Source organism: Neoarius graeffei, chromosome 3, assembly GCF_027579695.1.
Source record: "Neoarius graeffei isolate fNeoGra1 chromosome 3, fNeoGra1.pri, whole genome shotgun sequence".
NCBI classification, from domain to species: Eukaryota; Metazoa; Chordata; class Actinopteri; order Siluriformes; family Ariidae; genus Neoarius; species Neoarius graeffei.
In genome coordinates this window covers 32,893,515-32,916,891 of record NC_083571.1, presented here as the reverse complement: position 1 = coordinate 32,916,891, position 23,377 = coordinate 32,893,515, and the positions used below count along the sequence as shown (strand labels likewise).

The 23,377-nt window shown below is 43.3% G+C and overlaps 1 protein-coding gene across 1 annotated transcript; it reads right to left on the bottom strand.

The window, feature by feature from the left end:
* Positions 1-852: 852 nt before the first annotated feature.
* On the bottom strand, positions 853-22,702 carry klf3 (Kruppel like factor 3 (basic); the record flags this gene model as incomplete). The annotated part of the gene is made up of 7 exons (XM_060915639.1): positions 853-2,066; positions 2,165-2,316; positions 8,068-8,173; positions 8,763-8,934; positions 9,252-9,644; positions 15,258-15,317; positions 22,667-22,702. Coding segments are annotated over 7 exons (1,101 nt in total), but the record flags the coding sequence as incomplete, so codon positions are not given.
* Positions 22,703-23,377: the final 675 nt, after the last annotated feature.

Below are 23,377 nucleotides of genomic sequence, written 5' to 3'. Positions count from 1 at the left end.
GTGCAAGTACAGAGTTCTGATACAGTACATAGTACTTACGCAATAAACATCAAATCGCATACAGACGAGGTGCAACAACGAGAGCCTGTTGATACTGTGAGCATTTGTTTCTTATATTTATACCGTATTTTCTGGAGTAGAAGACACACCCCTCTGCTTAGTGAAAAAAAAATTGTTGTATTAAAGTAGAATTTTAGAGCATTTTAATTTTCCGCTTTTGTCCAGCCTTGAAAACAACTTCAGCGGTCTGACTGGTGTACACACTCCTGACAGTTAATCCCTCAATTCCTCTAATGTGCCTGTAAAATGCAGCATCTTTTTAGAAAATTGGAAAGCGGATGCCGCATGCACAACTGGAAAAACATTTACATGATCAACATGCATGCTGCAATCCCAGCGTTCACGGCAGGGGGCAGTATAATGCGATGCAATACGGCATCTACAAAAGGCTGAACAAACTACTGTTTTGTCTCAAATCACATATTTACACACTTTTCTAAACAGTTTTGAGGATTAAGGCTAAAGGATTTCTTTGTCACGCGACAGAAAAACTTCCGCCCTGTCGTCCAGAGATCGCAAGTACGAATCCTGTCCATGACGCGAGTCCGAAAGAGCAAAATTGGCCGTGCTCTCTGGGTGGGAGGGGCGTCAATCACAGGGACATGAGCCAATCATGGGCGTCTGTGAACGCACGTTCATCATTCGGAACGTAAGGGCGTAGTTTTCGATTTTGAGACGCAACTCATGATCACAGCGATGGAGGACAATTGATGGATGTTTTGACTCTAGTGCCCTCCACTGGATGTCGCTGTATTTTTATTTTATATTATATATGATTTTCTCTTTTTGCTCTTTTTGCAAAATTTTATCCGTCTCATTTTCCAGATGTTTTATTTTCCAGTCTTCCCAGGACATGTGGGAAGTTTGATACTAGGATGCGTTTTATCTTATTTTCAGAGAAAGTGAGCCAAAATACGTGAGTTTGGTAGCTTCATATTCTAATTTAACACTTTCCCATGACCTTACCAATGCTTTTCGGACATTATCGTTTTTCTTCTTTGTTAAGCGTTTTCCATGACCGGAATATTCACGTTAAGTGCGTTTTTAGGTTTGCCAGACGATCCAGGAACGCTATATATTTATGCAAAAGTCACTTTGTAATTAATCATAATTTATTTCCACTAGCGCCGTGGTAAGGATTTCCAGCATTACATCAGTTGGAAGCTGATGATAAATGTAAAAGTAAACCGTAAATGAGTAGCACAACTACTGTAGAAGCTGTGTGATTAATGCAAAACGTCTTATCACGTGACAAGAGAGGAAAAATGTGTCTTATAGTCCAGGAAATATCAGACTAATGTTGTTACACGAACCCAAACAAACATGAAAAGCATAAAATAAACTGAGTAAAACCTGCCTGACTTTTATACATAGATATATATAAAGAATTCACATTCTTCAGGATTGACCTGGGTGAGTTGTGGGTGTATGTGGTAGCGCAATAAACCCTTTGACCAGCAGAGGGCGCCTGACAGAATTGTGTGAGTTTGCATGTGAAGGCAAATGAGAGACCTGAAGAGAGAGAGAGAGAGAGAGAGAGAGAGAGATAGATAAAGAAGTACTCTGGAAGCATCCAGTAAAGGGTGGGACTGAAAATCAGGCTGGGTAATACGACGATATGATATGGCTTCACATATCGCAATGTGATATTTTTGCAAAAATCGTTCTACCCGCTGGTGACAGGAAGTTGTCTCCGTGCCGTTTCACTCAGTATGCCCGTGCTGTTTCCTTGTGACTGTGCGTACGGAACACCCTTACACCTGGTTAATAACAGCGCAGTCCGTGTTAAAGGTACACTCGTTGAATCGGCACTGCATTTCAAGGTCACACCAGCAGGTGGCGCTTCTTGTGCAGGGCGAGGTGATCGGAGCGCGAGAAGCTGCGGTCGCAATCGGAGCACTTGAACGGCTTCAAGCCGGTGTGTTTGCGGTAATGACGTGTCAGCTCATCTGAACGCGCAAACTTCCACGTGCAGCCTTCCCACGAGCACTTATACGGCTTCTCTCCTACACACACACAAGAAAAAGAGGCTCCTTAGTCAATCATCATCTGTTTGATCTGTATTTACTTCTGTGTGTGTGTGTGTGTGTGTGTGTGTGTGTACCTGTGTGTGTGCGTCTGTGGGCTTTGAGGTGTGAGCTCTTCGTGTACACTTTGTTGCAGCCTCCAAAATCACAGCGATGGATGCGTCGCTTCTTCAACGGGTCAGGAGACTCCACTTTAGGGGTGTGTACAATCACCGAGTGTGTGTTCACCCTGAGAGAGAGAGAGAGAGAGAGAGAGAGAGATTATAATCCATTTATCTATCCCTCTGTATACATCCATCCATCGCATCACTGCCAACGTGTCTATTCATCCATCCCTCTTACCTCGTTTTCTCATCTTCCATCTACCTTTCTTGTCCATCTATCCATCCATCTCTTATCTGTCTACTCATGCATCCATTTTTCATTCCCATTCAGTCCAAGCATCCGTCTGCTCATCCTTCCCTTCATCCAACTCCATCCCTGCTCTAATGAATGTGATTTTCAGGTGTAGTTAACAGCTTTGGCCACTAGGTGTCACTGCAGGTTGATGCCCTGCTCAGAGTGAAACTGTGCAGCTCATTTCCAACAGCGGAATGTTAAGTGTCACTAAACGGTCCAGTCACGTGGTACGTGTATTAAGGTTAAACACGTGTTTGGCCAGGTCAGTCGTCATGCTGGCTCTGAACACGGCTGTGACACTCGGACACGCCCCTGGGGGTCTAGCCCCGCCCACCGAGTTTAAACACTGGAATTACTTCTTGGTCTTTGCCTCTTTGCTGTTTTCCCCATGACTTCTCTTCCAATCCATGTTTCTTCTTCATCCTTCTCTCTCTCTCTTTCTTTTCATCTCCTCATCTCATTATCTCTAGCCGCTTTATCCTGTTCTACAGGGTCGCAGGCAAGCTGGAGCCTATCCCAGCTGACTACGGGCGAAAGGCGGGGTACACCCTGGACAAGTCGCCAGGTCATCACAGGGCTGACACATAGACACAGACAACCATTCACACTCACATTCACACCTACGGTCAATTTAGAGTCCCCAGTTAACCTAACCTGCATGTCTTTAGACTGTGTGGGAAACTGGAGCACCCGGAGGAAACCCACGGGGACACGGGGAGAACATGCAAACTCCACACAGAAAGGCCCTCGCCGGCCACGGGGCTCGAACCCGGACCTTCTTGCTGTGAGGCGACAGCGCTAACCACTACACCACCGTGCCGCCTCGCTTTGTTTGTTTTTGTTTTTTACCACCACGCCCTGAAGAGAACATTACTGTCCCACCTTCCTGCTCCTCCCTTCTCTCAGTGTTGCCCTTTTCTTTTCTGCTCATGTTTTCTTTTCCCTCATGAGTCAGCATGCTTGCCTTATGATATCACACACACACACAAAGTTACACAGACATAAGCAAACACACTAAACACACACACAGTCCCTACATGTGGACAATCGGAGACTACGTGTCTCCAGGAGTGCACACTGGGAGATTTTATCAGTGCCATAGAAGAACACACAATAGTGAACTGATTCTAAACATGATTTGGGTCAAATTAACTGAACTATTGAACGGGGGGGAAAAAAAACCTGTTCAGTTGCTGAACTGTTTGCACTACACATATTTCCACCAAACGACAAAAGCAAATTTTACTAAACCAAAAAAGAAATGACACACACACATACCGTACCATCAGATCATACACTTAACCCTTTCTGACCTTAGCTTAGATGTTTCCGTGATGATATACACCTTTATAAACACACAGTACATTGCTGATTGTTTTTTAACTGAACCCTTATAATCAAGAGATGTGACTAGATTCTACATGAAGTGGGCTTTTCCTCAGAACCAGGAGGTTAAAAGTTAACGTGAGCGACGAGTAAGTAATAAAGCACTTGTAGGTTGTGTTGTTGTAGGAGACTAATCCATGACAGGGTGGTGCGTGATGACGTATTCTGACGTTTTCCGTCCTATGCCTAATTTGTTTTCACAGATGATAATAATTTCCCTCCGTATAATTCCACACGCATTGTGCTCACAGCTATCTCACAGAAGATCGTTTTTTTTGAAGTGTTTGAAATCAAACGTCTTTGAAACACAGCCTTTGAACTTGGACTTGAAAGCTGCTTGGAGTCACATTTATGACATCTACAGTACAAGAATGTCGCTAACACATCGACAGCCGTCTATCATCCGTCATCGGCGCGAATAACGAGCGCCAACAACATAAAGGACGCTAACTTGTGATTTATCTCATGATGTCCATCATCTGTCACCAATGTTTTAAAACCGATCCTGGTGTTGGAATTTTATCATTCAGAGATGGAAGGATGCTTATCGTCTCACTACCAGTTCTTTTGTCGCGCCGAACGTAAGCCTCGGCTATAAATCCAAACCTGTGTTTGTGATCTGTGGCGCTGCCAGCAGGCAAAAAGGAAAGAAAGAGAGTCTTTATTTAAAATAAATAAATAAAAATCCAAAGAAAAATTGTAAATGAGCTGTAAATAAATTTCACTTAAAGGGGTACCAAATATAATATATACAGTTGCTGATGTGACAAAGTAACGTATTCTTAAGTATTCTATCAAATTTATATACTAGAAAACAACGAAATATCTTGGTAATTGTAAATATAATACTTTACACGCTAAACCGCACAAGAGTCGCCATTTTTAAAAGACCGTGACGTCAGCGCTACCCACTGCACTAGCGGAACTCTCTGAAATAGAGGAGATAAGCGTGTAATCATGGCGTCGGGCGCATCAAGTGAAAGCGACAGCTCTGTCGAATCGTACGAAGAGATCCCGCAAGACACACTGCAAGCAGGCTATGGCTTAGAAGGGTACCAGTTTGAACCTAGGAGAGGTACTCTGTAGTGGAAGTTCATTATGTCTAACTATTAAAGCTATTTTAAGTTCGTTTCTTAAGACAAGGATTTTTTAAGATGTTACCTTGTTGACAGTTTCAGCAAGAATCTTCCACCTTCTTTGCATGTTCTCCCCGTGTCCGCGTGGGTTTCCTCCGGGTGCTCCGGTTTCCCCCACAGTCCAAAGACATGCAGGTTAGGTTAACTGGTGACTCTAAATTGAGCGTAGGTGTGAATGTGAGTGTGAATGGTTGTCTGTGTCTATGTGTCAGCTCTGTGATGACCTGGCGACTTGTCCAGGGTGTACCCCGCCTTTCGCCCGTAGTCAGCTGGGATAGGCTCCAGCTTGCCTGCGACCCTGTAGAACAGGATAAAGCGGCTAGAGATAATGAGATGAGATGAGATCTTCCGCCTTCTTCAAAACAGTCACCAGATGTCGAGTGGTGACATGCCTTATCAGCTGATGTTACGCTACGGAGGCGTGAACGTCTCGCCCAATTTGACAGGTAGTTCACGCCTCCTGCTGTCAGGTCGCTCCCCCAGGACACATCTGGTGACTGTTTTGAAGAAGGCGGAAGATTCTCGCCGAAACTGTCAACAAGGTAACATCTTAAAAAATCCTTGTCTTAAGAAACGAACTTAAAATAGCTAGGAGAGGTACTCTCGACTCCGGTGATGAAATAAGAGAAGAAAGCTCGGATGATGGCGAGGATGAGACTGATGCTGACCATGGGCATGGCGAGCGTGGGGCAGAGCGTCTGCGTGCAGGTGACACGGCGTGGTGCTCGTGCGGAAAATGTAACGTGGAGTTGCTCACGAGTCCAGCAGAATTTATTTGCTGCAATGAGATCGGCGCCACCCGTGGACTTGCGAAATCGTCGCAAGAGGCAGAAACAGGCATTTCACACGTGCTATTCCCAACCTCAATGAGCCAACACAACTGGGCACATACATACGTCATGAGTGTTACGCAGAGAAAATGAACGTGCATTCTGATTGGATAAAATTAATATCATGGCGGGCTGTTTAAACTGTGGAAATAGTTTGCTCGAGCTACTTTCAAAACACTATAACTTTCCAACCTTAGAACAAAAAACTTTCGTAAGTCTTGAATAAGGTTCGTTAATGTGTGTTTTATTGTTATATTTACTCTATATATTGCCCTCTGTTCCCCTTTAAGTTGAAATAAATAAATTATAATCCATAGTGTTGACACTTACTGTATTTTATTTGTTAATTATTATTATTTTTTTAAACTTAACTCATTATCCTGATTTCTGTTTCTCTCTCGAATAATTTTATATATCAATGCAGCATGACTCCAGTAAACACACACACACACACACACTTCTATAACTTTCTACATAAAATTTATTACAAATTAAAAACAATTTAAAATATCCTTTTTTAAAAAATTTAAGGTCACCTCTTTTACGTTGCTAAGTTTTGTTAAAAAAATCCGATAAAATGCTTCAGCGCTCATTTTTATTCTATTTGTTTTTCACTGCACAATACGACAATCTGTTTTTGATTTAAAACATTTTTTTTAAATTTTAAGTGATATTTGCAGAAAGTCAAAATTCACTTCATGCGATTTTTTTTGAACAAATAAAAACGTGTAAAGAAGGTGAATATGACGAATAATTTATGTGAGAAAGGCTTCGACTGGAAATGTATTTTAATTAGTGCTGTCAAGCGATTAAAATATTTAATCGCGATTAATGTTGCAACTGTCATAGTTAACTCGCGATTAATCGCAATTTAATCGCACATTTTTGTCACATGAAAAACCATTGTAATTCTCTTATCAGCATAAAAAAGTGAATGGGCTTGCTCACCGTTCGAACTACGGGGGTACACGGGGGATCCGAGATCCCCTGAAACAGACATGAGATCCCTTGAAAACATGATTTGGGAAATGTTGGGGGGTCTCTAAAATATTGGCAAAATGATGTTTATTGACATAGCAATCGTGTGTAACGGGAAGCATTTGCATATCCGAAGTGAACGCGCGATGGAGAGCCGCGCTCTAAGACAAGCGCAAGCACCCCCCCCCAAGGGAAAATAAGGGACCCCCCCCCGAAAATATCGGCAGAGTTCGAACACTGGTTGTACCAATGTTTTTTTTTTATTGCAGAGCATAACACGTCTTGTCACAGCCACTGCAAAGTGGGGCTGGAGCTGCCGATGGGAAAACGAAACCTAAGCCGAGCACCGTGGCTCTTCGGGGGAGGGCAGAGGACTCTGGCTGTGCGGGGCGTGGCATCATGTCACAGAGCGTTAATCTCGCGATAAAAAAATTATCGCCGTTAAAATTGAGTCAAGTTAACGCGTTAATAACGCGACATTTTTGACAGCACTAATTTTAATATTTTCATAAAGTATATTACTTTCACTGAAAATTAACACAAGAATAAGGAAATATTTATCTATTTATACAGACATACAGACAAATGTCTCAGCTTGTTTCTATGCGCACTGAATGAATTTTTGGAACGTGATCGTTAATAATTACAATTAACTAATAAAATTATTTCAATTCATACAAATAAAATGAATTCATATCAACAAATAATAAATACAGTAAGAATATTTGTGTATTTATTTAGCGATAATAAATATATATTGATATAATTCTCGACGATCGTCGTGAATTACAGTGTGTAAAACTCACGCGCCCTGATGTCAGGGTTAAAAAGTTAGCGAGTGAAGACTCGTATCATGATCATGTGACTTTGACATGACTTTACATGAAGTGGTGGATAAATAATATGGAAAATGCAGTAATAATAAGAAACAAACAGCAGATATACTTTGCTCTTTGTGCGTGTGGGTGAGAGAGAGATAATGACAGACTGAGGCTCTGTGTGTAGGGGGCAATTTTTTACGAGCAGGTGTACAGTGTCGAAAACAAGGCATACAATGTGACCAGAAGGAACGCAGATAAATACCACAGGGTCGAGACCGAATTCTCTCTCTCTTTCTCACACACACACACCCATTATTCTGTCTCAGACCCCATGATGGTAGAAAGTGATACTAGATATATATCATTGCGCAAAGTGTGTGTGTGTGTGTGTGTGTGTGTGTGTGTGTGTGTGGACCACAGTTCCACTCACTCGTTATAGCTTGCCATGGGGGGTGACGGAATTTCCTGCCTGTATGTGCTGGGCGGAGTCTCACTGTGAGCCTCGGATTTGATTGGCTGCTGGTCCTGGACGCCGTCTGAGAGACAATACAGTGAGATTCACCAATCAGACGACGTATAAACAGCTTATAGACACAACAGGAAAAAAGTGTACATATACAGGATATCGACCTGTCTGTACAATCACCCGGCTCATCTGAATACTCGACTCTGATTGGTCAGTTACAGCCTGCTGTGGCCTGTTATTTCTGTATGACGTTTCAACAGCTGTCTATTTTTTTTTTAAAACTGTTCTGTGAAATGGGGATAAGAATATTTTTAAGTACTAATTACTGATATCAGATTATATATTGATTATTTCATTTTTACCAAGCCCCTACATGATATTTATTATTATTATTATTAGTCCATCTGATGATCAGTGATCTTGGTCCAAGCCGGTTTTCACAATAAATTTACGATTGAATGCAAATGACCCTTTAGGGGCTCAGTAAATGCAAATTATACAAAAAAGAGGCAAAACGCTAAACAAGAAAATCCAAAAAAAAAAAAAAAAAAGGTAAATATTCTGTACATCAATCGTAGAATGACGTCTGAAAGACTGATATGAGAGAAATAAAGCATGCGAATGAACTGAGTTTCTGTACAGCTTATGAATCGACTGACCGGGTTTGAGAGAGGTGGCTCCGCCCTTGTGATCCTCAGGCTTGGTGGGGAAGAGCATGATGGGGGCAGGCAGGACGTGGGGCGGGTACAGCAGGGGCATGGAGGGCAGGATCACGCTGGGCAGAACGGGGATGAGACCTGAACCAGGAGCTGGAACCAATGGAGTCACCAACTGAACACACACACACACACTTTTAATAAGACTGGGCAACTCATAGGCACGAGTTTAATCATCTATTTACTCTGAAATGTACCTTCAGAGGATAATAATATGGGTCAAAGATTCAAAAAAGCTTTTTTTTTTTTTTAAAGACTGATATTTTCGCACATTCATCATTTTCTGTGAAATTCAAATGTTAAAAAGACACGCCCACTTTTGCCACTTGTGTGCTAATTCATAAAAATTATTTATACGAATACACTAAATGTAATATTAACGTCAAGTATAAAATGAAACATATTCGAATAATAGTGTTTCCTGAGACTCACGGTGGGGAAGGACAGCGCCATGGACGGAGTCGACAGCTGGGGCGACCTGGAGGGAGATCCAGTCATGGAGGCGGAGTCAGAGTAGCTGATGTGCTCGTCCGGGGATGGGGGCGTGGCTCTGGAGGAGGAGGAGGAGGAGGAGGAAGATGACAGTGAGGGGGAAGAGGACAGCGGCGGTGGTGAGGATTTCTTGCTGAGCGATAGGTCCACAGGCTCCAGCTGTGCGTGTGTGGGGGCGTAGGGGCCGTCAGGAGCAGTGTGCGAGTGGGCGGGGCTGTGATAGCAAGGATAGTGGGAAGGGTAGCGAAGACCGTCGTAGTACAGAGAGGGGGGACCAATGGAGAACATGGCGCTGTACGCTTCAGCCTGAGACTTCATGAAGGATGAGTAACCCTGAAATAACACAGTGGGGGGGAAAGTAAATATCCCCAAGCCTTCTCTCTCTCTCTCTCTCACACACACACACGCACTTCTACAGGTACATGCAGCTGTGTACTCAGGAGGCAGATGATGAAAAACTGCTTTTTGGACTTTAGAGCCAAAGCTAACACTCAGGCCTCCTAAAAAGTGCTAACCTCATGAGAAAGGAATGTACATCCATGTGAAAACACACACACACACACACACACACACACACACACACACGATGCAGTACTATAATATTAGAATCGTGTGAAAATCATGAACATCAGTTTCAGCCGTCAGGACGAATTTCATTCTAATTTCTCGTTATATTTACACTGTCAAAGGTAAAAATATATACTGGATACAGTGGTGCTTGAAAGTTTGTGAACCCTTTAGAATTTTCTATATTTCTGCATCAATATGACCAAAAACACCATCAGATTTTCACACAAGTCCTAAAAGTAGATCAAGAGAACCCAGTTAAACAAATGAGACAAAAATATTATACTTGGTCATTTATTTATTGAGGAAAATGATCCAATATTACATATCTGTATGTGTGTATATATACAGAGTCTACCTGTAATGTGCAATTTTTCCGAGCCTCTCAATAAGGCAATTTTTCTATACTTTTTCGTGGTAGATAATGCAAATAGCCCTCTGTATTTAATCCTTCGTTTGTCTAATTTTTATTTCAGTTTTATTTGTTATCTGTTTGACATTTTCTTGCTACTGTAACACGTGAATTTCCCCGATGTGGGATGAATAAAGTGAATCTAATCTAATCTAATCTGTGAGTGGCAAAAGTATGTGAACCTCTAGGATTAGCAGTTAATTTGAAGGTGAAATTAGAGTCAGGTGTTTTCGATCAGTGGGATGACAATCAGGTGTGAGTGGGCACCCTGTTTTATTTCAAGAACAGGGATCTATCAAAGTCTGATCTTCACAACATGTTTGTGGAAGTGTATCATGGCACGAACAAAGGAGATTTCTGAGGACCTCAGAAAAAGCGTTGTTGATGCTCATCAGGGTGGACAAGGTTACTAAACCATCTCTAAAGAGTCTGGACTCCACCAATCCACAGTCAGACAGATTGTGTACAAATGGAGGAAATTCAAGACCATTGTTGCCCTCCCCAGGAGTGGTCGGCCAACAAAGATCACTCCAAGAGCAAGGCGTGTAATAGTCAGCGAGGTCACAAAGGACCCCAGGGGAACTTCTAAGCAACCGAAGGCCTCTCTCACATTGGCTAATGTTAATGTTCATGAGTCCACCATCAGGAGAACACTGAACAACAATGGTGTGCATGGCAAGGTTGCAAGGAGAAAGCCACTGCTCTCCAAAAAGAACATTGCTGCTTGTCTGCAGTTTGCTAAAGATCACATGGACAAGCCAGAAGGCTATTGGAAAAATGTTTTGTGGACGAATGAGACCAAAATAGAACTTTTTGGTTTCAATGAGAAGCGTTATATTTGGAGAAAGGAAAACCCTGCATTCCAGCATAAGAACCTTATCCCATCTGTGAAACATGGTGGTGGTAGTATCACAGTTTGGGCCTGTTTTGCTGCATCTGAGCCAGGACGGCTTGCCATCGTTGATGGAACAATGAATTCTGAATTATACCAGCAAATTCTAAAGGAAAATGTCAGGACATCTGTCCATGAACTGAATCTCAAGAGAAGGTGGGTCATGCAGCAAGACAACGACCCTAAGCACACAAGTCGTTCTACCAAAGAATGGTTAAAGAAGAATAAAGTTAATGTTTTGGAATGGCCAAGTCAAATTCCTGACCTTAATCCAATGGAAATGTTGTGGAAGGACCTGAAGCGAGCAGTTCATGTGAGGAAACCCACCAACATCCCAGAGTTGAAGCTGTTCTGTATGGAGGAATGGGCTAAAATTCCTCCAAGCCGGTGTGCAGGACTGATCAACAGTTACCGCAAACGTTTAGTTGCAGTTATTGCTGCACAAGGGGGTCACACCAGATACTGAAAGCAAAGGTTCACATACTTTTGCCACTCACAGATATGTAACACTGGATCATTTTCCTCAATAAATAAATGACCAAGTATAATATTTGTGTCTCATTTGTTTAACTGGGTTCTCTTTATCTACTTTTAGGCCTTGTGTGAAAATCTGACGATGTTTTAGGTCATATTTATGCAGAAATATAGAAAATTCTAAAGGGTTCACAAACTTTCAAGCACCACTGTAACGTGACGCAATCCATTTAAACCAGAACGCCGTGTCTTGCAAGTGAGCTAAATTCAATTAAGCCGCTAAACTCCACCAGACAGGCTCTTAATGTTTACACTGCTTGCTCGTGAGTATATACAGTGAACAGAAAGGATCACTATATTTGGGATCCGTCCTGTGTTCTGAATTTTTTAAAAGCACACACACACTTCGTTGATGAGCGAGGCTTGGGAGAGAACAGGATGGCCAGAGTGGTCCGAGCTGACAGGAATGCTACGGTAATTCAAACAGCCACTCTTTACAGCCGTGCTGAGCAGAAAAGCATCTCCTTGAAAGCTGAACCTTGAGGAGACCACACCCTGTCCGCCAAGAACGGGGATCCAAGTCCAGGTGGGTAAGTAAAACAAATCGTAATGTTTTCGAGGTTAACTTTCATTTAGAGCACAATGACTGTGATGAATAATAAGCATAAGCACATTTGTACTCGTTATTAGCATCAAATTATTCGTTTTCTTTTGTTTCAGACATGTAAAAGTTTTTTCCTTTACCTGACATGTTTCGACGGTGTAACTTCCGTCTTCATCAGAGGGTCACCCGGATGTTGGTGTATGACGTGCCTTTATAATCAGCTGATGTTATAATGTTATAATCAGCTAATTATAAAGGCACGTCATACACCAACATCCGGGTGACCCTCTGATGAAGACGGAAGTTACACCGTCGAAACATGTCAGGTAAAGGAAAAAACTTTTACATGTCTGAAACAAAAGAAAACTAATAATTTGATTTAATAAGAAGACATAATGAACGTAACACATCCGTTATTAGTATCCTGTTTTTTACAACTTAAAAAAAAAAACTCCCACCATTTTAGAGAACCAAATATAACGTGTTTTGTTCCCTTGTTTTACTCCAGCGCGCGCACACACACACACGTGCACACCACCCCAGCATGTGATTGGCTGATTGGCTCCAGGCCACCTATTGTGCATGTGTTCAGTTTTTGAAAGAGGAAATATGGGGGCTGTTTTGTTTTTTGGTAAACTCATCCCACTGAGCCAGTCAAGCAACAGGAAAGTGAGATGAACTTGAAACCACACACCCCTTTGAATTCAGACATAAAAAACAAACACCACACAACGCCTTTTCAATTATCAGTGTATAAAACAAACAGCATGTGAGAAAGGGGAGTGGTGAAGGTGATGGATGGCGGCTCGCGCTCACACCGGGCCCCGAACCTCTCGCAGTGTCCCATTCATCACTTTTTATGTTGTGATTATTTTAAAGTGCTGTGTTTCTTTGTCTGTGTAGCTTTTTTTTAAAACTGCCATTACATTCCAGATATTTCCCTCTGGCTCTCTTTTGTTTTTATAGCACTTACACAAACATGAGCTGAATATTTCAACAGCTGATTTATTGTGAGTCACGGCCTGGATTTTATCTGAAAATTATGTAGTGTGAGATGTGTTGATGAACTGACGACAGCTTTTCTTTTCTTTTCCAAGAGTCGCTGCTGGTATTTATTTTTGAGTGGCACAATTTATTATTTTTTTAACATTTATTTTAATTTTTTTGTTTTTTTTTATTGCCAATTTTGGTGCTCATCTCATTCATCTCATTATCTGTAGCCGCTTTATCCTGTTCTACAGGGTCGCAGGCAAGCTGGAGCCTATCCCAGCTGACTACGGGCGAAAGGCGGGGTACACCCTGGACAAGTCGCCAGGTCATCACAGGGCTGACACAAATGGCCCTTTTCCACTACCCTTTTTCAGCTCACTTCAGCCCGACACGGCTCGCGTTTCGACTACCCCAGAGCAGCACGACTCAGCTCGCTTCAGCCCTGCTTAGCACCCAAAACTCGCACGGTTTTGGAGTGGGGCTGAAGCGAGCCAAACCGAGCCGAGTGGGGCTAGGGGCGTGAGCAGACACTCCCCTGTGCACTGATTGGTGAAGAGGAGTGTCCTCACATGCCCACACGCCCCGCGAGCACGCTGGGATCTGTAAACACCGTAAACCCGGAAGAAGAAGAATTACGAATTACGAGAATTCCTGAAGCCTTATGCGCCCCGCCTCATCTATACGCTCTTGCCAGTATCTGTTGGCGTTGTCAGTGACAACAAGCCACAGCACCAAGACCAGCAACACTAACGACTCCATGTCCTCCATGTTTATTGTTTACTATCCGGGTCGTGAGACTACTGCTTAAAAGGTCACTGATGTCACTGTTTGCGCCGCCTAACAACATCACGTGACGTCCACCCACTTTCGCTAACTCCACCCAATGTGTCCACCCACTTCCAGCCAGCACGGTTCAGCGCGGTTGTAGTCGAAATGCAACTTCAACAGCCCCGCTCAGCTCGACTCAGCCCAACTCAGCACCGCACGGCTCAGCCCAACTCAGCCGCGATGGTAGTGGAAAAGCGGCAATAGACACAGACACCCATTCACACTCACATTCACACCTACGGTCAATTTAGAGTCACCAGTTAACCTAACCTGCATGTCTTTGGACTGTCGGGGAAACCGGAGCACCCGGAGGAAACCCACGCGGACACGGGGAGAACATACAAACTCCACACAGAAAGGGGCTCGAACCCAGGACCTTCTTGCTGTGAGGCGACAGCGCTAACCACTACACCACCGTGCCGCCCCAATTTTGGTGCTATACTGATATTTTTCCTTTTTTTAAATTGTAGTTAATAGTTTTTTTATTTTTTTCTTTAAAAAATTCTTTGAATTATTCAATATATTCAATTTAATTTTTTAACTCTATATTCATCTACTTTTTATCTCTTTACCACTTTTATTAAATCCTTATGCATTTCATTTTTACATTTTTCGCTCGATATTCAATATTTCCCTGGATTACTGTGGCAGTACGTCTGAAATTACACACAATTCACTACACGGTGCACTACTTTCAGCGTTTAGTTGTCATTTCTGTGGACGTCTAAAATTTTCCGTTCTGTGGATATTCCACGCAATCCATACATCTGATACCATGCCCTATTCATGATGTCAGAGAGTTACTATTTTACTGTCAGGTATGCCGTAATGAAGACGATTTGATCAGCAGGAAATCCCACGATGCACTGTGAGAGGACGGAGTACATGGAATAAACATATAAGGAACAGGAAGTGGGGCTCAGAGTTCTAGATTTACAAAAGATTTCCCATGAAGCAGTGTGGTTTAGGGAATCCAGACTGTCAAAAAACATCCAACGTGCTCATGATATCCCACAGTGCACCGCGAGAAGGAAGCAGCGCCTTCCTGAATGTGTGAGATTATTAGTAATGATCATTTTATTACTGAAAGTGTGATTATTGTTTTGTCCATTATGATGCAAGACTCCGTGTGTGTGTGTGTGTGTGTGTGTGTGTGTGTGTGTGGGGCCTGGTACACACCGTCTCCCTGTCTGCCTTCACTGGATAGTCATACATGAGCATGGCTGCTCCACTGGAACTCTGGAAAATTAACAATAAAAAAAGAAAAAAAAAACACAAGATCAGTAAAGGATGGACACACACACACTAAACCAACAAAGAAGCGACAGAATGACAGGATGTGATGGAGAGCACGGTGTTAACTGTCTCTGAGGCGGAAAAAGAGGATCAGGAACGCGAATAAATCTGTCATTACTCATGTTTTGAGACAAATTCACCCTCTCTCTCTCTCTCTCTCTCTCTCCATTTCTCTCTTTCCGTTTCTCTTTCTCTCTCTCCCTGTTTTTCTTTCTCTCTCCCTCCCTCTCTGTTTTTCTCTCCCCCTCCGTTTTTCTCTCCCTGTCTCTCTCTCCCTCCATTTCTCTCTCTCTCCCCCTCCGTTTCTCTTTCTCCATTTCTTTTTCTCTCTCCGTTTCTCTCTCTCTCTCTCACTGCACAGCTAATCAATATGTTCCAACGGAAACTCTTAGTTGAAATGTATAAATATAATCAACAAAAAAGTCTCCAAACTCTATCTATATACACAGAACTGTGCAAAACTATTGGCACCCTGTACTTTAACAGTACAGACTTTTAGTTTTTTGTTTGTTTTTAATTCCATGACATTTATCATCGAGTCAGTACAAAAACACATCAGATTTCCAAACCTTAGCTTCCCAGTTTTTTTTTTTTTTAAAGCAAAGCGTGGTCACACCAAATACTGACTTTGTTTCATTTATTCCTGTTTACTGCTCTTTCTTTATCGTATTCTTTCATGCAGAAGCATTTAATTTTTTCTGAAGAAAAGTTTGCACTAAAAAAATTGTTTGACTGGTATACTGTAACATCTCCAAAAATAATTTTAGAATCACAATTTTTTTTTATTCTTTACATTTAGAAAAATTACACATATTTTAAAATTACTTCCATTAATATTTATTTCAGGGCGGCACGGTGGTGTAGTGGTTAGCGCTGTCGCCTCACAGCAAGAAGGTCCTGGGTTCGAGCCCCGTGGCTGGCGAGGGCCTTTCTGTGTGGAGTTTGCATGTTCTCCCCGTGTCCGCGTGGGTTTCCTCCGGGTGCTCCGGTTTCCCCCACAGTCCAAAGACATGCAGGTTAGGTTAACTGGTGACTCTAAATTGACCGTAGGTGTGAATGTGAGTGTGAATGGTTGTCTGTGTCTATGTGTCAGCCCTGTGACGACCTGGCAACTTGTCCAGGGTGTACCCCGCCTTTCGCCCGTAGTCAGCTGGGATAGGCTCCAGCTTGCCTGCGACCCTGTAGAAGGATAAAGCGGCTACAGATAATGAGATGAGAGACTTTTTTTTTTTACAATATTGATATTACATCGTCGTATTGTCCAGCCCTAACCACTGCTGAACTCACAATTATTTAATTTAAAAACCTTCCATGGCGTTTCATTAACATTTCATGGATTAATAAATAAAAATAACGTAGGACTATTCATACGCACAGATTATGATAATCAGGCGGAAAATATTACACCGACGATATGCTGCGTGTTAAATTTTTACGACGGTATCCATCCCATCCTGTCATAGCGGATCATCGAGTAGCGTAAATGAACAGATGTTCGTTCGGGACTTCAAATGAATCGAATATGTCAAGAATTTCTTTAAAAGCTGAGGTGTTGGTGAAACTCAAGATTTCGGTTTCAGAAAAGAGAAAGTCGGAACGTAACATCTGTAAATATGTGCAGTTTTGGAGTGTGTGTGTGAGAGAGAGAGACCCACAGGAAGCAGCATGAGGGTGAGGTCGCATGGAAACGGCAAGTGTGAGACCACACCTGGTGTTACTACACACACACACACACCTTGTGAAACAGCAGCCACTCCCTCTCCAGCTACCCGACTCAGGGTCAGCTGAGGGTTAACCGTCCATAACACACACACTCTTATGTCACACATCACCTAATTTGAGCAACAAACAGTGGAGCAATTCCATGAAAACAGAAGTAACTGTTATAACAGCGCAGAGGTGTGTGACACACACACACACACCTCTCTTTCTCTCTTTAGACGTCTCTTTCCCATTGTTATTCACTCACTCTCCTTTTACTCTCCTTCATTTTTATTGTTTCTCTCATTCTCTCTTTTTGCTTTCTTTCCATCTTTGCAGAATTTCTTTCTTTCTTTCTTTCTTTAATGGAAAAAAGAAAAATGTCCTGAAGCACTGACAGCAAATTTGACCTTTAACCTTTGCTTGTTCCTCTCTCCTTTAACACACTTCAGTTCTGACAGCGAATATGTATTTGACCTTCAACCTTTTTCTCTCCTCTCTCCGCCTTCCTGACCAAAATGCACACCCAGTGAACGTGACCTTTGACCCCACCAGTGTAAATCCCCTCACCTGTCTGAGGGGTGTGTGTACTGCTCCTGTACAAACCACTGAACACACACGTGACGTACTACACTCATCTCTCTCTCTCTCTCCTCTTCTTCTTTTTCCATCTCACGTCCACATGCTTCCTGTCTTCTTCTCTCCCTGTCTCTCTGTCCTCCTGTGTGTCTCACTTCACATTCCTCTACATGTCTGTCTTCCTCCCTCTCTCCAGCTTGTCCATTCTTCCTACTTCCTCCCTCCGTCTCCTGTTTTCTCGGCACGTCTCTCTACCTCTTCTGCCTTTTTTCTCTCTCTGTTTCACTCGCTCCATCAGTCTTCCCTTCCTCCTCTCTCCATTTCATCACCTGTCTCTCCTTCTTGTACACTCTCCCTCCTTAGATTACTTCATTCATGGTTCCCTTGTTTGTCTCTCTTCCCTTCCTCCTGTCTTCCTCCCTCCCAACCTTTTCTCCTTGTCCTCCGGAGTCTTTCTGTCTTCTTTTATTTTTAATTCTGTCTACACCTCTTGCTCTCCCACTTTGACGCCTTCAGTATATATATTTTTTTCACCTGTCTCTCTTCCTCCCTCTATATTTTTCTTTCTCTCCCTGTCAATTTGCAGCCCTCTTTTCTTTTCATCTCTGTCCATTTCTCCACTTCTCTTTTGCGTTGCCCATCTTTTTCTTTTTCTCCTTCTCTGTCCCACTCTTCTTTTCCCTCTTTCCTTTACTTTTTCTGTTCCCTTTCATGCCTTCTCTCTCTCTCCTTGTCATCTGTTTCTCTCCATCTCTATTCATCTGCTTTTTGTGTATCCCTCACTTCTTTCTCTGTAAAATACAATAATGCTGTATCACTTACACCTTTAACACACACACACACACACACACACACACACACACACACACACACACACACACACACACACACAGAGAGCCATGCCCATGAGGAAAGTCCCCGTCATGCTGCTTCATCCTGCTGATAATGACAGTGTTAAGGACACGTCTAACGATGCTTATCAACACCATGAGGAAAACATTCACGCCGCTCAGCAAAATGTCAAAAGCCACTGTGTGATTGTGTGTGTGTGTGTGTGTGTGTGTGTGTGTGTGTGTGTAATGGGTGTGTGTGTGTCTTTCACACTGTGAAGAACATCATATGTTCTCCAAAGATCACAACCTTCAGAGCAAACAATTCTGAACATAAGGTACCTGCTGTGGAGTTTATTATAAAACCATTGAAAGAAATCCAAGGCCACGCCTCCTTCACTGTGACTGACTGAGAATCACACAAGCCACGCCTCCATTCTGATTGACAGATGCAGAATCACACAGGCCACGCCTCCTTCACAATGACAGATACAGAATCACACAGGCCACGCCTCCTTCACTGTGATTGACAGAGAATCACACAGGTTACGCCTCCTTCACTGTGACTGACAGATACAGAATCACACAGGCCATGCCTCCTTCACTGTGATTGACAGATACAGAATCACACAGGCCACACCTCCTTCACTGTGATTGACAGAGAATCACACAGGTTACGCCTCCTTCACTGTGACTGACAGATACAGAATCACACAGGCCACACCTCCTTCACTGTGACTGACAGATACAGAATCACACAGGCCACGCCTCCTTCACTGTGATTGACAGAGAATCACACAGGTTACGCCTCCTTCACTGTGACTGACAGATACAGAATCACACAGGCCACACCTCCTTCACTGTGATTGACAGATACAGAATCACACAGGCCACGCCTCCTTCACTGCGATTGACAGATGCAGAATCACAGGCCACACCTCCTTCACTAAACTGACCTGTGTGTGTGTGTTCGTTCTCCCATGCACTCTGAAAACAGGAAAAGAGGCTCAGTGTGCCAGATGGAATGCGTGACGCAAGACTGAGCCTTGAAACAAAAGGCCCCAGACACGGCAGCCTCACTGACCTGCGCACGCACACACACACGGAGAGAGAACAATTCTGTTGGGCTATGAAGCACCTTACGTTCCTTTTTAAGACACACACGAGTGCACTCTCACACACACACACACTCCTCTGTACAAGTGTAATAACTGTTTGATGTGAAGATGTTTAGTTTGTAAGCGACTCTCTGCACTGCAGCTGTCTATACGCTGTTGTATATCGGTGTTATCAGGTGTCTGTGCTTTTATGCCTTCATTACGAATCACAGATTAATAAAAAGCACACACTTGAATTCCATTCCTTTCACTTTCCCTCCTTTTCTAGTCCAGTGCAAAAGTTTGTGCCCCCATTTTTAAATTTTTTTTTAAGTGTACAAAAAAAAAAGTGACTTCTCTTTCACAATATATTTTGCAAACAATTAGAATTCAAAAAAATTGAAACAGTTAAACCTGAATATATCTTGCAACAAATCTACAATGTAAAACATGAATAAAATAATTTCAAAGGCTTTTTTAAAATCCTTGATTTGGAGACTGCAGTGCTGCATATATTCTCTCCATCTCTTTCCTTTGGTCTTAGGGGTATGCAAACTTATGCACTTCCATTTGCAGTGTGAAAACGGTTTCAAGTAGCATGCAATATTGACCGCCTTATTACCACTGCTACTCACACACACACACACACACACACACACACAGTTTACGCACTGACCTGAGGTCAACAACACTGTTAAACATTAGTTTACAACTTTCAGCTTTCAGTCACGTTCGCTGTGTTCACCGTCACACTGAGTGTGTGACCCGAGTCTGTGTACACACACACACACACACACACACACAATCAAACCCAAACAATCAATTACTTGATTTGCAACACCAAGATTATCATCACTATGATTAAGTGTAAAATCATGCCGTTAACCTGATTGCTTTTTTTTCCCCACAAGTGCAAATGCAAACAAAGACAAAAGCTGTCTGGAGCTAGAAACACTGCTGAACAACATTTCTGCGATTTATTCATTTTTTTAAATAAAAATAATAATAATATATATATATATATATATTAATCATTTGCAAAGCTACATGTTGCAGATATCAGATTATTTCCTCTACAAACACAATACATTCTTGCTACAAATATGTATATTATATTATATAAATTAACAATTTCCCAGGTTGATATCTAAACAGCGACAAATGCGATTAACCAGAAAAGAGCAAACTGTCAATCTTACATCACCACCACATTTGATTTGGTTTTTATGGTGTTTACAGTATTATCACAGATCGTATTTAGATTTTTAGATCCTACGCTTCGAGCTAAACATTACTCGTCCATCAGGGATGTCAGCGTTGTGAGATTTTAGAGGTTAACCTTTTGAGACAGAGGCTTTTTCAGGGTCGGGGTTTTTTGGGGGTTTTTTGACGCTCCTTAAAAACTCAGCTTGTAAGTGTGGTCATGATATTTTCACAAAACATTATATATTAAATGTGGCAGCATATGTAACCTGATTGTTGGCACATGCCTAAATTATTCCCAAATAAATAAATAAATAAATAGGTGGCACGGTGGTGTAGTGGTTAGCGCTGTCGCCTCACAGCAAGAAGGTCCGGGTTCGAGCCCAGCGGCCGGCGAGGGCCTTTCTGTGCGGAGTTTGCATGTTCTCCCCGTGTCCGCGTGGGTTTCCTCCGGGTGCTCCGGTTTCCCCGACAGTCCAAAGACATGCAGTTAGGTTAATTGGTGGCTCTAAATTGACCGTAGGGGTGAATAGTTGTGCGTCTCTATGTTTCACCTGGTGGCTTGCCTCTCACCCATAGTCAGCTGGGATAGGATCCAGCTTGCCCGTGACCCTGTAGAACAGGATAGGATAGGATGTTTGGATGATTGACTTCCATAATGCTTATCCTGTGCAGGTTCGCAGGCAAGCTGGAGCCTATCCCAGCTGACTACGGGCGGAAGGCTGGGTACACCCTGGACAAGTCGCCAGGTCATCGCAGGGCTGACACATAGACACAGACAACCATTCACACCTACGGTCAATTTAGAGTCACCAGTTAACCTAACCTGCATGTCTTTGGACTGTCGGGGAAACCGGAGGAACCTATGCAGACAGGGGAGAACATGCAAACTCCAAACAGAAAGGCCATTGGGCTTGAACCCAGAACCTTCTTGCTGTGAGGCGACACCACTACACCACCGTGCCACCACTGACTGAGTTACAGTAATCTCATCTCATCATCTCTAGCCACTTTATCCTGTTCTACAGGGTTGCAGGCAAGCTGGAGCCTATCCCAGCTGACTACGGGCGAAAGGCGGGGTACACCCTGGACAAGTCGCCAGGTCATCACAGGGCTGACACATAGACACAGACAACCATTCACACTCACATTCACATCTACGCTCAATTTAGAGTCACCAGTTAACCTAACCTGCATGTCTTTGGACTGTGGGGGAAACCGGAGCACCCGGAGGAAACCCACGCGGACACGGGGAGAACATGCAAACCCCGCACAGAAAGGCCCTCGCCGGCCCCGGGGCTCGAACCCAGGACCTTCTTGCTGTGAGGCGACAGCGCTAACCACTACAGTAATATTATAATAATAATGTAATAATATAATAAGGTGTATTTATCATAAAAATATACAAGTATTAGAGTAAACACAACCTGAGGACTCACTGCGTCCTCGTGCGTAAAAACAGAGCGTATCAATAGAAAGCGTGCACGCGCGTCGCCATGGTTACGGGTTGATACGAACACTCGCGTACTAAGTAGCACGTTAAGTGCAAGCGCGCGCGCGCGAGAGAGTGAAAAGTGTAAAAAGCGCGCGCTGAGCGCGGTAGATGAGAGGGATTTAACGGGGCTGTGAGCGACACACCGAGTCTTACAAACTCAAACAGCGCGTTCCGGCACATGCGCCCGGGAGCAGAGCGAGTGCAGCGCTTCAGTCAGGGGAAGAAGAAGAAGAAGAAGAAAACAAGCCTGAGGTGTAAAAGCTGAGGATGATCACTCTGCAATCCCTCACTTCATTATTTTATTTCACTCCAAACAGTCTGATGTTTCATTTAACTCAGATAAACAGGTTTCAGATTAAAAATAAATAAATGCAATAGTTTACTCACAGGGCAGTAGAAGTGTCGGTTCTGCTCTCGTCCTGATTATTTTTATAAACAAAATACCCAGAGTGAGGATGAGACTCGAACAGCTGACCGTGTGGTGTAGAGCTCCGTGTTTCAGCTCTGCCGTCCTGAACAATGCAATCAAGCGCCTCTCAGGGCTGCGACCTTCCCTTCCGCCTCCACATGACGGGAGGGGCGGGGCTAGAGGAGGGGGTGAAGGGCGGGGTAAAAGGGCAGAGCTGGGTGGGACGGGAGGGTGAGGGAATGGGTGTGTCTCATCACTTCTCCCTGGGGTAGGAAGGAAGGAAGGAAAGAAAAAAATAGAGCGAACAGGGTGTGGATGCTCTCGCTCTGTCAGTCAGTCTGTTTGTCTCTCTCTGTTTGTCTCTGTCAGTCAGTCTCTCCTCTTTCTCTGTTTGTCTGCCTCTGTCACTCAGTCAGTCAGTGTCTCCTCTCTGTCTGTCTGCTTGTCTCTGTCTTTCTGTCACTCTGTCAGTCAGGCTCTCTCCCTCTGTCTGCCTCTGTCTATCAGTCTGTTTGTCTCTGTCTGTCAGTCAGTCAGGCTCTCTCTCTCGCTCTCTCTGTCTGCCTCTGTCTGTCTGTCAATCAGTTGGTTTGTCTCTATCTGTCTCTGTCAGTCAGTCTTTCCTCTTTCTCTGTCTGTCTGCCTCTGTCAGTCAGTCTCTCCTCTCTCTCTGTCTGCCTCTGTCTCTC